This window comes from Panicum virgatum, chromosome 9K (assembly GCF_016808335.1).
Source record: "Panicum virgatum strain AP13 chromosome 9K, P.virgatum_v5, whole genome shotgun sequence".
In the NCBI taxonomy this organism is placed as follows: Eukaryota; Viridiplantae; Streptophyta; class Magnoliopsida; order Poales; family Poaceae; genus Panicum; species Panicum virgatum.
The window spans coordinates 48,880,518-48,892,279 of NC_053144.1; the positions used below are offsets into that span (position 1 = coordinate 48,880,518).

Genomic DNA, 11,762 nt, shown 5'->3' on the forward strand with positions numbered 1-11,762 from the left:
ATCACACTCGTAAGTAGCCGCCTGAATAAGCGACGATCACACCTCGTAATTAGCCGCCTGAATAAGCTCAGAGAGAGAGAGAGAGAGAGAGAGAGAGAGAGAGAGAGAGAGAGAGAGAATTTAATTCAACTGTAAGTAATCAGCTCCGCTGGTCATCACGTTTATCCCCGATCCACGAATGGCCGGGGAACACGCGCGTCTCGAACTAAGGCCACGGGAATCCCAGGTGGGCGTGCATTGTTTGTGGGTGTTGGGACCGGAAGAATTTCGCATGCAGATGAGTGCTGCCCACAGGCCCACATTGGGATGATGCGGCAATCCATCTTAGCACATACTACGGAATAAAGTTTAATCCAACCATTTCTGCTTGCATTATTGCTTTCTTGTTCTTATCTTCCAAATAGTATTGTCAACATCGAAAGGAAGGCTTTTCTCTCTTGTTTTTCTTCTTCTCAATGTATCTTGCCAGCCTCATGCATGTTCTGCAACCTTCCTGAAGCTGACCACGTCTAAAGAAGCTAGCCAAGGTGCAGGGACGAAGATGCTAGTGATGCTTTTGTTTCGAGGATTTCTTTTTATGTATTCTTTAGAGTTTCTTTATTTTTATGTACTGAGGCTGAATGTTTTAAACGATACAGAGCAGTTTCAATGTTATGACCTTTTGATATGTTGTGTGCATTTAGCGTTCAAAGTTTCGCGCTATGATATGAATGATGAAGTTCAGTGTTGCCCTCGGAAAAAAAAAGGTTTCGCGCTATTTAGATGTTGTTTTGCTTGAATTCCAATTTTGAGATTGCTACGTGCGCTTGCCAGTTGCCACGCACCGTGCGCTATTTGGATGTCAGGACAGGTCAGAATCGTGTATCTTTTTTTTTTTTTTTTGAGGTTCAGAATCGTGTATCGTTTGTTATGCTTCTGGAGTGTGTCAGAGATTTTGGCCCAGCAGTGTGACTGGAGGTAATATGTAGGCAAACTAGAGAGCGTGATCGGCCTTAAATTTAAAAGAACGGGCCAAAACTGGAGTATCACAAGCAGGCCCAAGTTGGGCATGTCCCGAAATAGTCGACTAGGGCTCACGCTACTTACTCTGGCCCATAAAAGATTTTTACGTAGCTTCAGCCCATTTACTGACAGAGACGTCTCACAGACAAAATTTTAGTGTCCCCAAGCAGTTTCCGTTTCATTTGTCCTACTACAGAAACAACAAAGTTTTCTGAGTGTGCTGTTGACAGATTATCCTAGCAGAAATAAGTGAAACGCTCTTTTTCTTAGATGAACAAATTTTCTTCCCATTTCTCCATTGGGGGCTTATATTTTAGAGTTGTAGTCCATCAAATAGCTCAAACTCTTGTGACTTAAGCAAGATGGAAACCCAAGGCTTGGTACGAAGCCTATTGGTAAGCATCCACTATGAGTATTACTCTTTATCCTAACGCGAGGTTAGTCTAGCCACACTCTTGATATTCATAGTGGTACGGAATTGCACGCTACACCGCACCCACTTGAAAATATGGAGAAAAATAGTTGATGTGTTGATGGTTACATATGCGTATAGAGCAGGAAGAGAAGTATGCTGGATGACGTGGAAATGAACTGATTGTTTTTGTACGAGCCGAATCCATGTCTCACGTCGGGCTTCCACTCTCCAAGACACAAATGGGGTGATTGTTGCGTATAGGCCGAATCTTTGCCCTGTTAAAAGTATTCCTCTCTCCAGGACACATGTCACGCCCATAACGTCTAGGCGCTCCAAGCCCTCTCCTTCCACGGTCCCTTTCCACGGTGTATAAGAGTAAGAGTATTGATAAGCATCCACTATAAATCAGCTTATTGATAAGCATCCACTATGAATATTTTCTTAAATTTCCATTACTTTTGCTAAACCGGGGGGAGGCCTATATGGCCTCCAATGGGCTCCGGTGCTGACCTGGCCACTTTGCCTACTTGCAGTTTTCAGGCGCTACATGTCTCTGGGACGTATCTTCAAAAAAAAAGTCTCTGGGACACTTTTTTTTTGAAACAGACACTTATTATTTGGCCAAACCTGATAGGCTGATTAGATACTGGTCCACCGAGAAAACGACGTGACCACCGCGGCACCCACACCCCCGCACGCACGGACATGCCGAATATTGATGACATCACCCACACCCCGCACAAGGCCACATCTGCTGGAGAATCCACGAATCCTGAAAGGAGAGAGAACATTGCCAATTAAAAATTGCACACGCGAGCAGGAGATGGAGGTGGGACTTGGGAGGCTGGGAGCAGTAGCTGGGTTTTTTTTAAAAAAAAAGAAACAGCAGTAGTTGATTGGGTTGGCACCGTATCTTTACTGTGCAAGCCACCAATTGCTCGTTCGTCAGCATGCTCTCTCCTAACTTTTAATCACCATTCTGATCTGACGTGACTCGTATGGACCCCATGGATTATCAAGAACCGGTTCAACCACCGCTAAATGCCTAAGCGCTAAACAAACCGCGCAGCGACGAGAAAGTAGCATGGCATGATGCGGCGGTCGCCCGGCCGGAGACTGGCGTGGCCGCTGCGTAGCCAAATCAAATCAAAAGGCTAAAAAACACGTTGGTATATGATAATAATATATGAATAGTGGATCCACTCGACATGTGATGACACAATAAACAGTTGAGCCCATATCGTATTCTTGTGCTGCCCACGCAGAAGAATAAAAAAAGCCCCAGAGAGGCAATCGATCATGGGAGCAGTAGGGGATCGGAATCCGAAAAGGAACTGCTCCTTCCTTTCACAAGAAAGAAAGAAAGAAAGTACTCCGTGCTCTGGCTCTGGATGTCTGAATTAACGAGTTGGCTTGGCCTGCCATTTCTCCACGGCAAGCAACGATCGCTCTGGATCGGAACGCCACCTCCAATGGATAGACCTGCAGCGCTGCAGGTCGGTGTCGTTGACCCAAATGGTCGGGGTTCGGGGGATACAAAATACAACATGGTCTCGAAAAGAGTTTGGCGCGCCACCACGTATGAACTGTTGCCGAGGTGGGGGGCCAAACCTTACGTTACGGGCGTGCGTCTGGAACTCCCTGTGCACGGGGGTGCATGGAGATATGGAGCTTCACAAGCGTTTCGGCACGCCGAGGTCTGCGCCAGATGGTGTCGAGCTCGTGCCACCGCCGAGCATTCGTCGATCGAGGATCTCGCGGCGCCAGCGAGCAAGGGCCTGCGCGAGCGCGACGCGGGGATCACGACGGCCGCGAAGGGGATAGGCTCCCGGTCCAGGGAGAGACGTGTGGCGGTGCGGTGTGATGCATGGTTTATTACCATGTTTACCATGAGTTTTCCACTTGTTAGTGACCCCCACCACGTCTATCGTATATGACAGTGTTTGTTGCTCCCTCCGTTTTAAACTATAATTCATTTAATTTTTTTGACATCAAATTTGACTACTTGTCTTATTCAAAATATTTGTACAAACATAATTAAATTTAAGCCATTCTTAAAAACTTTTATTGATAAAGCAAGCCATAACAAAAGTGATATTTTGCACTAACTTACGGTTAAAAAAATTAAACAACCTATAATTTGGAATGGAGGGAGTATAACACAAACTGTGTTCTTTTTTTTTCTAACCATGTGCTACATACCTGATAGTCCAACACGTTGGTTAGCATATACACCGTAAAAAAGAACGTTGCCAGCTGCCATGGTCGGTAGCATATAGTACAGTGTGTAAAAAAAAAAGCGTTCGAACTGCCATGTGTGCCAACTATAATTGCCTTTCAATAGCGATCATTCGCAAAGGAGTCGCAATCACTTGTGATTTTTTTTTTGTCACGCCTTATTCCCCTGTGAAGGGGTTTTAATTAGCACGTGTCTGGGCGAATAAGTAGTGTAGAGTAGAGTAGTAGTTGGGGTGAATCCATCACCGAATTTCTACGTGTGTGCACCCATCACCTTGCATCATGGGAACGAACAAAATGAACGTGCAAGCCAACCGGTGATGACTGAGAAGCGTGTACGGACATACAGTTTGTTGTTGTTGATTCCCCATGGGCACGGGTGAATTCGCTTTCTCGCTCTAGCGCTGATCTCAAAGCAGAATCCACCGGCGCCAATAGTCCATTTCATTCGTCACACACACAGAGACACCCTTACAAGACGCCTTTCCCCATTTTCAGTTTGTTCACCTGGGTTCAAACAATTAACACAAGCTGAGTTTCACACACACACACACACACAAGCTGGGTGGAAGTCACTCGGAGAGAGAAGGGAGCGGGGAAAAAGGAAGATGCCAAAAGATCTGGGGATTTCTCTTACAAGGAGATGGAGATGCTCTGAGAAACTGAGCAGAAGCTTTCAAAAAAAAATTGGGCAGAGCATTTCACTGTCACCCGTTCCTCGGCGTGGCACGAGGGTCACAGACGGTGGGACCAGCGGGACGTTAACCCGCGTCGTTCTTATCTTACCGACGCGGGCCAATCCGACACTACTCCTTCGAACTTATCAGCACCTTTTTTTGCCCCCAACAAAAGAACTTATCAGCACCAGCCCATCCCGTCAAATCCTGACGGCAACGCCGGCGCATAGGCCATCAGATATCAATTGGGAAAGCGAAGATGGGACCCCCGCCTCGACGTCACAGCGATAGGCCGCACCCCGCCGAGAAAAACGTTCCGCGGGGAGCTTATGTTCGCAGCAGCAGCGCACGAGGGAGAAGCGCGCACGCGTCGAGACCAGGCGGAACCGCGGAGCCGCCGCGCATCCGCGGCCGGTGTGGGCCTTTTTTTTTTTGAACCGGCCGGTGTGGGCCTAGGGAAGTTTGCGAGCGCCTGAGGCTTTCCCTACTCGTCGTCCTCTAAATTCACTCTCTAAACAGAATATTTTGTCCTGATCATCAAAATTTTTTGCTCTATACCTCTTTGTTTCGCACTCATCCACTCTCTATATCTCCTCTCTATATCAACCACTACGCCATGGGACCCACATTTCAAATTTTTTTTCCACTCCCTCCCCATTTTTCTCTCTCCTACCCATCTCTTCTCCCCGCCGGCCTTCCGCCCCCTTCCCTCCCTCTCCGCCACCGCAACCACCCCTCCCTCTCCGCCTCCCTCTCCTCCCTGCAACCTCGCCGCGCGGCGGCGGCGGCCCGCGCCCTCCTCCCTCGAGCTCCGGCGGCCGGATTCGGCGCCGGGGAGCTCCGAGCCGCCACAGCCCGCGAGCGGGGGAGCCGCACGCCGCCGCGCCTGGGCAGGCGAGATCCGCACCGCCGCGCCCTGGGAGGGCGAGCTCTAAATCCGCCACGGCCCGCACTCCCTCCCGGCGCTCCGGCACGGTCGAGCTCCGCGCGTGAGCCCTCCACCCCGATGCCGAGCTCGGCGCCTGGAGCTTCGCAGAGCCGGCGGCCGCGGCGGGAGGCGCACCCCACCTCAGGCATTCCTCCCCAACGCCGGCGGCCTCCTCCCTCCCCGCCTCGGCACCTGCGCCGGCCGTCGGCCTCTTCCCCCTCCTCCTCCCCCGTCCCTGGCATGCCCGCGCCGCGGTCCCTGCGTGCCGGCCGCGGCTCCCTCCGCTCGCGCGGGCCTCCCGCTCCGCGGCTCGCGGAGGGGGCGAGGCGATCTCGAGCCTAGGCGGGTGGGCGGCGGAGGTGGCCGAGGAGCGGCGCGGCGGCCGGAGGCGCGCGCCGCACCGGCGTCCGCGTAGGCGTGGGCGGCCTCACCGCCGCGGCCTCGAGCTCGGCCCTCCCCGGTGTGGACGGCGGCGAGCGGGCAGATCCGTGCTGCCTCTCCTGCCTCGTCCCCACCCTCTCTCTACCCCTCCTCCGCACCCTTCGTTCCGCTCCGGCCCGGCGAGCAGGGGCAGCGGCCGCGGCCCCGGCTTCCTCCGCTCGCGCCGGCCGCAGTGGCGCGGCGAGCAGGGGCGGGCCACGGCGGCCGCGGCCGCGGCTCCCTCCGCTCGAGCGGGCTCCGGCCAGGTGGGCTCCGGCCGGCACGTGGATCTAGCGGAGCGCTGCTGCTGCGGGCGCGAGAGGAGGACGGGAAGGCAACGGCCGGTGGCGGGGCCCACGCCATGTCGCCGCGGTGCGGATGGCCGCTACCACGCTGGCTTTGGCGCGCAGGAGCCCTGTCCGCAACGATAGCGCGCGGGGTAGCGCGCCCCGCTGCAACGCATTTTTGCTCTAAAACCAACTGCAAACGCATAGCGCGCGGGGTAGCGCGCCCAAGTGCGGACAGTCTGAATGCTGGAGCTGGAGACGGCCCCGGCCCGGGTCACCTCGCCGCGCAGATTTGAAGAGCCGGCACTGGCTGACTGATAGGAGCGGCTGGTTAAAAACGCTCGTAAACGCTGCGAGAACCGCTTCGGTTTCTAGTAAGAATGATCAGAATCTGTGCCAAATGGTATCTGCGAAGCGTTGAAAAGAAAAAAAATATAGTGATTCAATGCAGAAATGTTTCTTGTTTATTAGTAGGAATGAGAATCCCAACTAGTTGTTTCTGGATGATCCTAGTTCATTTCAGCGAGAATTCGGATCAGTAGCCAAACAGTTTCACTGATGCATTTGGTGGAAAAACGTTTTTACGGAGAATCTGAATCTAAAACGTTGCTGGGAGAATCTGGAGCCCTACCAAACGCACAGCCAGTACTGATTCTTTGTGTAGGTTCTGGTATCCAAAGTATCGTAGCACGTGCTTCTAGCACGAGCTGAAATGAATGAGCACTTCTCTTGACAGATACAGGACTACAGGTCTTGCGTCAGGACAGGATCACGCAGATCCGATTTTTTTTTGCAATTGGGATTAGTGATGAGGGATTAATCTTACTATTACTAATTGGAGGTTTCTTTTCAAGTCTCCAGGTGAAGCCACCTAGGATCCTAGGTGGATAGTCTAAGAAAATAGAGAAATTCTACAAATTCTCACAAAAATCAGAAATATCTGGACATCAATTCAGCAACTCTAATAATAATAGCCATTTGATCTGTTATTTTTTTAATAAATTATCCACCTTTGACATTATGAAAATAGACTAAAGTAACCTCCTAAACATGTATCTAAATTACCCACCTCTGCCATTATTAAAAATAATCTAAAGTAACCCCCTAATCTTCATGTAAATTACCCACTTATGCCACTATAAAATAATATCAAATAACTCCTAAATTTTCATATATATTATCTAATGATAAGATAATAAAAGTTAAAATCAACCCCAAATCTGAAACAAAATTATATTATTATAATAAAATCTTAAAGCGCATCAATATAAAATTCTAAATTATTAATACATTATTTATGTTATTATTTATATAAATATATATACTAACCATATATCATGTACAAGAGAAAAGATAAGAATACCAATTTTTATGTTGTTAACATAGCTCAAACAAAGTGTTCAATTAAACACATATCAAATATATATGGAGGTGTGATGCAAAATAAGAAAATTGTTAGTAACTAAACCTATCACATTTATTATAATTATATAATAATAAATATGTATCTTTGTAGTACTGAATTAAAATATTTAATTGGTTAAAGAGAGCGTGAGATAGATAATTATTAGATATTTTCAATTAGCTCGTGCGGGTGCCAATCTTCCTATCCTGGGCTTTGAAAGATGAATCGAAACGAAGTAGCTCTAGTCGTTCGTGGCCAAGGCGGCCAGTGGAGGATCCTAGGACAGCAATAATAAATCTAGGAAGATGGGTAGTGACACCATGAACGCAAGCCCTGGCCGACAAGAATGGAAGATTTGTCCTCGTCGACACGCTCACAATTTTCCAATCAAACCGTTTGAGGTCTAACTCTAAATACTTAGGGCAAGTCCAACAGTCTCGGTATCCCGCCTCGCCTCGGGAAAAAAAAAAGCGGATCACCGCTGAAATCGGAGTCCAACAGCCTCTTCAAACAACTCCTCTCGCTATCACATTCTGTATGTGCGCCTCTCCGCTCGCTTCATTCCCCGAGCGCAAGGAGCTCGCCATCTGCTCCCCCCGCACATGGGTCCCACTTCCGGCGTCCGCGGCGGCGGCCCTCGGCGGCAGCAACAACCGCGCCGGCCGGCTCCGCCTCGCCACGTCCGGCCGCGGCGGCAGTGGAGCGCGCGCCCGCGTTGGCGAGACGGGCGGGCCGCGGCGGCGGCGGCGACCGCGCCGGCCGGCTCCGCCTCGCCCCGTCCAGCTCACCGTTGCGACAGAGCTCGCGCCCGCATCGGCGGGAGGTTGGCCTTCTGCCTTGGCCCGGCCACACCGGCAGCGGAGCTCGCGCGCGGCGGCGGAGCTCACTTGCGGCGGCGGAGATGGGCCCTGTGGCCGCGCTCACCGGAGGTGCCTTGGCCCCTGGGGCTGCTCGTGCTCGCGCTGAATTGCGCGTTCGTCGGTCCCTCGTCGGGAACCCGCACGTCGCCGGCCACCACCGAGGCTTAACTTCGAAGGGAGCACCCACCAGTGTGTGCGGGGGGATGAATCGACTTGCGGCGGTGAGCTCCCTCCCCACCGGCCGGCCGCCGCCACCGCCGAGCCCCCTCCCGCCCCATGGAGTAGGAGGCGGCGGCGAACTCCACCCCTGCGCAGCCATGGAGGCGGCAGCGCGAGCTCCACCCCGACTAGGCTATGGAGGAGGCGGCACGTGCGCTCCTCGGCGCTGGGCGGGTGGCGCTAGGCGACGCTGTTTGGCGCTGAGCAGGCGGCGGAACGGGTGGCGCTGGGCTACGGAGCGGGCGGACGGGAGGACGGAAAAGAAGAGTATATAGCTAGTTTGTTGGAAATTATGGACAAATAAAGAGCGAAAGTTAGCTAAATGGATAGCTATGTAGCAATATAGAGAGTAGGATTTGGATAATCTGTTGGAGATGCTCTTGCGACGAAATCTTCTACTAGAAGCAAAGCAAAAGCGGAAGAAACCACAAATCCGCAATCATCCACAGTAACACACAAACCCGGGCGGCGGCCAAGGCGAAGGCAGCAAGCAACCAAGTTGTGCTAGAAAACTAACACGCACACATCTCGAAAAAAGAATCTCGCATGCATGAAAAATTAAATGAAGTCTATTTGCAAAATCTTTTTAGGGATGGGTGTAACTTTTCGCGACGAATCTAATGACGGTAATTAATCGATGATTTGCTACAGTGATGCTACAGTAGCCCCCCTCTAATCGCACGGTCAAAGGCCTCGTTAGATTCTTTATGGTCACTAGCGCAGGGATTCTAAAGTTGTTTTTATAAACTGATTTTGTTTGACACCGTAATTAGCGGTCAAAATTTTTACTATTCATAGCGTGCTAGAATTCTAACACCAACCAACCAAACAAGGCCTATAGACAGCAAAAGCCACCGGACGCGGACCGGACCACCACCGCCGCCCGTCCTGCTCACTTGGCCGCTCGGCATTAATCCCGGTGGAGACGCCGGGGTTATAATAGTCAACAGCCTCCGCCCACCACCCCGTCTGCTAAAGGCTAAAGCTCACCCCCGCCGCCCCCCAACGCGCCCGACCTCACCCAAATCCCCCCACCTCCCTCCCACCCCTGCTCCGCGGCGTTCTATGGCATACACCTCCTCCCTCCACCTCCCCAAGCACCTGCTCCTGCCCAACCCCCGCCGGACCAGGCACAGGTCCTCCTCCGTCTCCTTCGTCCCCGCCGCCGCGGCCAGGGCCAACGGCGTGGACGGGAGCGCGCCCGAGAAGAAGCCGCCGCCGCCCAAAGGCAAGGCGCGCATCAACGGCGTGAACGGCAAGAAGGGGGCGAACGGGCACGTCAACGGCAACAAGGGGGTGAACGGGCACGTCAACGGCAACAAGGGCGTCAACGGGCACGTCAACGGCCATGCCGACCGGATCCACCTCTCGGTGAGCACGGGCGGCGGCGGCGCGGGGGCACAGGACGGCTCCGGGCTCCGCGTGGCGTTCCAGGGCGCGCCCGGCGCGTACAGCGAGTTCGCGGCCAAGACGGCGCTGCCCGGGTGCGACACGGTCCCGTGCCGGACCTTCGCGGACGCGCTGGCGGCCGTGGAGCGGGGCGCCGCCGACCGCGCCATCCTCCCCGTGGAGTCCACCATGGAGGGCACCACGCTGCGGAACTACGACCTGCTGCTGCGGCACGGCCTGGTGGTGGCGCAGGAGATCAACCTCTTCGTGCACTACTGCCTCCTCGCCATGCCGGGGGTGCGCGCCGCCGAGGTGCGCCGCGTCATCAGCCACCCGATGGCGCTCGCGCACTGCGGCCGCGCGCTGGCGCGCCTCGGGGTGGACCGCGAGCCCGTCGAGGACACCGCCGGCGCCGTCGAGATGCTGCGCTCCAACCGGATGCTCGACACCGCCGCCATCGCCAGCCCGCGCGCCGCCGACCTGTACGGCCTCGACGTGCTCGCGCACGGCCTCCAGGACGAGTCCTGGAACGTCACGCGCTTCCTGCTCCTCTCCAGGCCGCCGTCGCCCGTCGCGCTGCACGTCGACGCCGACGCCAAGACCAGCATGGTCGTCGCGCACCGGGGCGGCTCCATGATGGTCCTGCTCAAGGTGCTCTCCGCCTTCTCCTCCCGCAACATCAACCTCACCAAGCTGGAGGTCATCAACAACGACGGCGACGCCGCCGGGGCCGGCGCCCGCCCGCCGGTCATGATCCTGGACACGACCGCCCGGGGCGCGCCCACGCTGCGCGCCTTCCCGCACGTTCTGTACGTCGACTGCGCGGGCGCCGCGCACGACCCGCGCGTCCGCGAGGCCATCCAGGAGATCGAGAAGTTCGCCGTGTTCGTGCGCGTGCTCGGCTGCTACGCCGCCGACTCCACCGTCTACGACCTGCAATGAGGGAGGGGAGGAGGAGGACAGGATCGCCGTGGTGCGGATCGGGACTGCTGGAATCTATAGCTAGTTGACTGGCGGCAATCTCTCTGTTAAAATTGGGCCAAGCTATCGGATCTACCAGCACTCAGTAACTAGCTCCAGCGAGATTAGTTGTTTCGCTTGCTGCTGCTGCTGCGTAATTTTTATACATACAGATGCAATAAGAATCTTCCTATTGCTGCTCGATTATATTAGATGTGTGAGTGTTTGTGCATAGATTCAGGCTTGATGATGATGATGATGATGATGCTAGCTCAAGGGTGTTTGTACTAAGAAGTCCTGTTGGTCATGACCGGATCGTTTGTAATCTTCTTGTCCTAAAATTTCGGCGCAAGCTTTCAGTTTTTGTATTACAGCCTCGATCTTATTACAGTGTCAGCACTGGACCTTTGTAACTGGGCGGTGTCTTGTGCAGATCCACCTCTGTGGTTACAATCATCCCCTGCTTGTTTGGGTATGAGCTCACAAACTCAACGAGTCTGCTGAGGGAGTACGAGACCATCCATCTATGGATGGACGATTTTAGTAGTGGATCTAGGCTGGAGTTAATCGTTCTTCTGCCCAGGCTCGATGAATCTGAATCTGGATTTGTGAATCCAAGTGGGGATCAGGGAATCAGCATGCCAGAATCTGCTTGATTGTCGGAGCACGGCCACTCTCTCCATTCTAAATTATAGATAGTTTTGCTAAATCATAGATTGTTTTGTCAAATTTAGATGTATAATTTATGTTTACTAAGATTTATAGCAAAATCTATGTATTTAGATTTGTCAAAATGATCTACAACTTGAAATGGGAGAGTAAAATTACGTTCGGAATTAGTAGTAACAAAGTTTTTTTTTTGAAATAAAGCAGTAACAAAGTTTAAACCACACCAAGCATGGCCGGTGATCCTGGTGAGTGGTGACCTGTGGGCTCCTGGCTGACCGCTGGCGGCATGCTAG

At 53.0% G+C, this 11,762-nt stretch overlaps 1 protein-coding gene across 1 annotated transcript; it reads left to right on the forward strand.

The window, feature by feature from the left end:
* Positions 1-9,421: 9,421 nt before the first annotated feature.
* LOC120651902 (arogenate dehydratase/prephenate dehydratase 6, chloroplastic-like) lies at positions 9,422-11,213 on the forward strand. Its single transcript, XM_039929539.1, has one exon. It carries the CDS (start codon positions 9,517-9,519, stop codon positions 10,780-10,782), a length of 1,266 nt encoding a protein of 421 aa, XP_039785473.1. The 5' UTR covers positions 9,422-9,516; the 3' UTR covers positions 10,783-11,213.
* Positions 11,214-11,762: the final 549 nt, after the last annotated feature.